Genomic DNA, 6,492 nt, shown 5'->3' with positions numbered 1-6,492 from the left:
GAAATACCACCGGGCTCTGGGAGCCAAAGTGGAATCAAGAGCTATGAAGGAAGCGTCTTACGTTACGTGTAGTGCCCAGTATGACCTCCTTCTGGGCACTCGAGACAACATAGCTGTCAAGTTCCAACAGCTTTGTATTATCAACAAGATGTTCCTCTACGAGTCCGTTGACCGACATCACCAGTGGGATAATAGATATTTTCTTGAGCCTATACATCTCCTTTAGTTCGAACGACAGATCGAAGTATTTTGTCAGTTTTTCAGTGTAGGCCCTTGAAATATTGTCGTCTGAAGGAACCGTTATATCGATGATCACACAGCTTTTTTCTCTTTTATTTAGTAAGACGATATCCGGTCGGTTATTTGCAACTGGTCTGTCTGTCACCATCGTGGTGTCCCAATACAGTTTAAATTCTTCGTTCTCGAGGACATTCTCAGGTAAGTATAGATGATTTTTTCTCTTTGTTTTAATTAATTTTAATTTCAGTGCCATGGCCTGATGGTAAACTTTTGCCATTTGGTTGTGTCTATCCGTGTATTCTCTCGGTGCAAGGATTGAGCAACCAGACGTAACATGTTGGATGTGTTCACGTCCCTGCTTGCATTTTCTACATAGATCAGAGGTAAGTTGTTGTCCCGCTATGTTTTTGAGGTAAGACCTGGTAGGAACCACCTGATCCTGTATTGCAAGCAGCCGGCCTTCGGTTTCAGGAAACAGGTAGCCCGCCTTAAGGTAGGGAGACGGCTTGAGCCCAACCTGGTTCTGTCTAGCACTCAACGCCCTTAGCAGTAAGCTCAATAGAACAACTTATGGGTATTCTCTCACAGATCAAACAAAAATCACTCATCTATTTTATATGGACGATCTGAAATTATTTGCAAAGGGGAGGGTACAACTCGAAGGGCTTCTAGAACTAGTACGGAAATTTAGCATCGACATCAAGATGACGCTGGGACTGGAGAAATGTGCTGCGGTGATAGTTAGAAGGGGAAAATTGGCAGAGGAGGAGAATATACGGCTGCGAGATGGCAACGAAATAATCAGTCTGAGTACGGAAGAAAGATATAAATACCTGGGGATACAAGAAACGTTCGAAATTAAACAACGGGAAAACAAGGAACAAGCAAGAACGGAACTAATCAGACGCACAAGACTCGTACTCAGATCACAGCTATCCGCCAAGAACAAGATAATGGCAATCAACATCTGGGCCATACCCGCTTTCACCTACACAGCAGGGATACTGTCTTGGCCGAAAACCGACCTACAACAGATGGACAGAAAGATCAGAACCACAATGACCCAGTTTGGACTACTTCATCCCAACTCGGCCATTGAGAGATTATACTTACCGCGAAGGGAGGGGGGACGAGGACTGAGCTCCATAGAGAATACCTGTTGGAAAGAACAAGTTAATATTAACAATCACTTCAATAGTATGCACTTACCAGTCCACCAATGGATAGCGGCACAAACAGCTTCTTACGCTGAAGCGGAGGCAAATGAAAGCGAACCTGGAAGAGAAAACACGACCGACGACCTCAGACGGAAATGGCAATCAAAACAACTCCATGGAAGGTTTTATGCAAGCTTACATCAGGATGACATCGACATCGCGGCATCTAATACTTACCTCACCCAGGGCTATCTGTTTCCACAAACGGAGGGAACAATCTTCGCTATACAAGACCAGGTCGTACCCACCCGAAATTACACCCACCATATAATGAAAAAACACGTTGAAAGCACAAAGTGCCGGCTTTGCAATGGTGCAGAGGAAACTGTACAACATCTCTCAGCGGGATGCTCCTCAATAGCAGGGACCAAATATCTGTCTCGACATGACAATATGGGTAAGGTGGTACATCAACTACTGTGCCTCAATAAAGACCTGATTCAACACTTTACCCCACACCATTTGTATGTACCAACACCCATCCTGGAAAACGAGAACACGAAGGTTTATTGGGATCTCTCTATAACAACCGACTTAGCAGTGGAACACAACAGACCCGATATGGTGGTTTGGAACAAAAAAGAGAACACGGCCACCATTATAGACTTCGCAGTTCCACAGGATTATAACATGCAAAAGACATATGCGGAGAAGATCAGTAAGTACGAGGCACTGTCGGGACAGATCAGGGATATGTGGAGGTTGAGGAGAGTGGATATAGTGCCTTTGATAATAAGTGTCAATGGTCTAATATTGAAGAAAACCGTCTCAAATTTGGAGGAACTACAGCTACCACCCAGTACTGTCACCTGGATGCAGAAGGCGGTCATACTGGGCACCGTCGGAATAATCAGACGAGTGGTCACACCCAATTAGTGAACAGAGCTCCTCTTGGTGCGGGCACCCGAGAACTCTATGAACACCACGACTATGTGTGAAGGGAAAAAAAAAAAAAAAAATATATATATATATATATATATATATATATATATATATATATATATATAGTAAAATAGGTTAAGGGATGTCGACCAAGTAATAAAATAAATATATATATATATATATATATATATATATATATATATATATATATATATATATATATATATATATATATATATATATATATATATATATATATATATATATATATATATATATATAGTAAAATAGGTTAAGGGATGTCGACCAAGTAATAAAATAAAGAAAGATGTTTACTCTTTAATCATAGCCTAGCTTTCGAATACTACGACCGTATACTATATATATATATATATATATATATATATATATATATATATCAAAAGAATATATGGAAAATATAAGAGATCAGTTTCAAAATATCTTCATTTTAGCTATGAAGAAAATTGAATTATTGACACATAATGTGTATTAGCTTGAAGAAAGTTAATGTTGGTTACCTTCTTTGAATAAAGGTTGAATACGCTACATCAGTTGTAAATTCCAAAAAAATCAACCCTAGGTGAAATGTATATGATGCAGTGGTTGGGAATAAGAGTCTCTCAAAGGAATTAACTGATAATTACAAGCATGTTACATTCTTTAACAGAAATCATCTTCCACCAATTCAAGCCAAAAGAATTAGAGAAAGTTTCAATACAATAAGAGGAATTTCACCTTAAAACAAAAATTTCACATGAATTAGCAATTGACAGGACCACTTTATGGCTGCTTCTTTTTAATACTTTGATATAATGATAATTATTATATATTTATTGATTCCTTAAGACATTTACAATATATAGAACAAGTGGAATGAAAAATAGAAAAATTAATTTTCTGGAAATTATTCTGCGATGAGGTAGTAACTTTTCGCATTCATTCACCATGAAATGAAATTCTCAAATGCCACCACTTTTTTTTTCCAATAGAAGGAAATTTTTTGTCATCTTCTTTATTTACAATCTTTCTGATGGTTTAAACATTCATCTAAAAAAAGTCTCTTAGATTCAGATGAAACATTATATAAATTCACTTACATTCAATATGTTCGCTAGCGACTGATATATTTTAGATATTAGAATATCAGGGTTACCTACTATTTAAATGAGCGGACCTGAATTCTAAATAGCATTTTCAGAAACTCTGTCTTTTCTTCTTTTCAATCACTTTCGGCATTTTTGTAATATTAATTGATATTACAAATAATAATTACGAATGAAGCATCCCGAATATCTGGATGCTTAAGAGAAATTATATGGAAGAACAAACATATGACAGCAGAAAGTAAAGTCCGTATATACAAAACGGCTGTGAGACCAATATTAACATACGCAGCAGAAACCCATGCTGAAACCTCCAAAACAAAGACTCTGATGAGAAGTACGGGGATGAAAATCCTAAGAACAATAAAGGGAGTAACACTGCGGGGCCAAATAAGAAGCAGTGTTATACGAGAAGAACTGGAAGTGCAGGATATTTTTCGGTTTGTGCGGTCAAGACGCAGGAACTGGAGAGACCACGTGGCAAGAATGAGCAACGATCGATGGGCAAAGTGGGCAAAGAACGAAAAGCCAAACTCAAAGCGCCCTCCCGGCCGACCACCAAAGAGATGGTATGAGAGTTGGACGTCCACATCGCAGGAGGCTGGATGAACAGAAAATAACAAGAAATGGTCATAAGAATAAGGAGGAAGAAGAAGAAGAAATGATATTAGTTGTGGCAACGGTGTTATGACATTAACGGCATTTCATGAGTTTCAACCTTACTCCGTTCTAGTTACAAAAAATTGAGAAAATTATTTCATATGGCCAACCAAGTGCTAAAATAAAAGTGAAAGTAGTATACCTCGGTCGAATCGGACCATAATAAAAACCCCTAGATTCATTGTGCAACCGCCGTTTTCTGACAAAATCATTCAATGTGCATTATGAACACTCGTCTTATTCCCAGACTTTCGGACATCTTATTGAAAATTATTTAGGTTGAAAGATCGCGTAACCTGTACATAAAAATATACGGGTGAAGCTAATACAAATGCGTTCAAAGCGTAAAGTTTTCATTGAGTCGTGTTGACTTGAGAAAAGGCTCATGTACTTTAATTCCATCCCATCTCTTCAAAAGCTGCACGAATTTTCCTTCGAATAGCCACCCTATCAGGTAATGTATTATTGTCTGAGGAGCACCATTCATCGGTTAAAATCCTCAAGCACTCTCTCTAGCCAGCAATAATTCCGTCTTAATGTTTTTATTCCGCCTTTATGAATATTAAATTCGTGGAAATGAAAGAGAGCGTTGATTGAAGTTTCGGTTGCATGAAATTTTAAATCCTCTCGGATCGTTTGCTGTGATTACGAAATGGACGATGAGTTAGTTAGCGGTAAACCTCGAATATGGGTAGAAACTTAATTATACGTTCAATGAGGAAGGTTCAGGAGAACTTTGGAAGAAGCGATAGATCGAGTTCTGCTGCAATTTCTAATAAGCTGCTCATAAAGCTCAATCAAAAGTTGCTGATGTGTACTTTCGAATTTACAAGTTTTCTGAGGCTACGATATAACCCACATTGGCTAGATGAAATTGCTATGGATATGCATTGAATCGAATATGGATCCAAGTGTAAAAAATATGTGCTAAGTGACGTAGAGAATAAAACACCCATTATTTTTGAATTTATTAGATAGAATTCCCAGGAATGTATTTTTTCCGCCGACCTCTTAATAATAGCACTGTTTAACGTACACGAAATTAGCTGTTAACGAACCCTTTTATTGGTTAATTTCCTATTAATGCATTTTGTCATGGGTAATCGAAGATAGAAGTATTCAGCAGCTTCCCAAATAATTATTTTATTTGTATGTCGCATTGATTTTCGTTGTTCCTAGCGGGTGAATTGAGAAGAGATGAATTGTGGAGATCGCAGAAAAATTATGATGGTTAAAAAGTAATCAATATATCTATGTACTACAACTCCAGCTTCCACCAGCTCCACAAATTCTTTAACAGATATTATAGGGAACGATATCAATATGATTTACTCATGGACGATCGGCCGCATAAATATCAACATTCTGATAGGAGCATAGAAAATTTATAAGGTGTCAAATTTGACTAGGTATCGATAGAAAATTTTTGCAATCAAGAATTCACATTCAATTCAAAATGTGGTCGACGGAATAGTTATCTTCCTATCAAGTGCGGAAAGTGATACTTAACTGCTTACCCGAACTCTGCTTCGCATCGTTCGGGCAACGGCAGTTTCGTGCGGGCAAGACACTTTCCGCAAGAGTTATGCCGCCCACAGACTTCGTTCTTTTCCATCCGTTCGAATCGCCGCGATTCGAACCGTCGTTCCAAAAACGGCAAAAACCGATGTGTGTGGTGAAAAACCGTCCTTCCGAATCGTCGGTTTTTCACCACACACATCGGTTTTTGGCGTTTTTGGAACGACGGTTCGAATCGCGGCGATTCGAACGGATGGAAAAGAACGAAGTCTGTGGGCGGCATTAGGAACAATATTTTTTCTACAAGCGCTTGAAATATATAAATATATCCATTTCACGAAGCAGATCATATCTCATTTGATTAATTCATATATAATGACAGACGTAATTCTACATGTCAGTACTATGGGTTTCTCATCGTTGACGTTCTGTGCATAGAAACATGATAGAATTTAATTTATTCTATAATAATTGCGTGTGGGAAAAACCCCTGCTAATCCATTCAAAATAGCAGGCGTTTTTCCCGCACCTTTTGGCAAAGTGACTCTTTGCAACTTGGAATGCGTGCGGGAAAAAGGTTGAACGCGCACGCTTGTAGAAAAAATCTTTTAATCAACTCGGTTATTAATTTGAGCGATTAATGATCCCGAACATTAACGTGTGAGCAGCGCTTCGCTCACACGTTAAAATATCTCAATCATTAATCGCTTTTATTAATAACCTAGTTGATTAAATAACTATTTCAACTCAATATGGAAATGATGGGTTTTTCAACGATATTTTCTAAGTGGATTCTATGTTGAAGATTGTTTTCAATAACAAAAAAGAAGTCGATAATATTGTGTTGTCCA

At 38.0% G+C, this 6,492-nt stretch overlaps 1 protein-coding gene across 1 annotated transcript; it reads left to right on the top strand.

Moving 5' to 3' along the window:
- Window positions 1–944: 944 nt before the first annotated feature.
- Window positions 945–2,333, top strand: LOC123306912. The gene has a single exon (XM_044889113.1). It carries the CDS (start codon window positions 945–947, stop codon window positions 2,331–2,333), a length of 1,389 nt encoding a protein of 462 aa, XP_044745048.1.
- Window positions 2,334–6,492: the final 4,159 nt, after the last annotated feature.

The sequence above is a fragment of the Coccinella septempunctata genome, chromosome 1, assembly GCF_907165205.1.
Source record: "Coccinella septempunctata chromosome 1, icCocSept1.1, whole genome shotgun sequence".
Taxonomy (NCBI): Eukaryota; Metazoa; Arthropoda; class Insecta; order Coleoptera; family Coccinellidae; genus Coccinella; species Coccinella septempunctata.
Note: the sequence above shows the minus strand (reverse complement) of the source record. Positions and strands in the feature narration are given on the sequence as shown.

Excerpts from the sequence above, each read along its gene's own strand:
- LOC123306912 (XM_044889113.1), top strand. The coding sequence starts at position 945 with ATGACGCTGGGACTGGAGAAATGTGCTGCGGTGATAGTTAGAAGGGGA.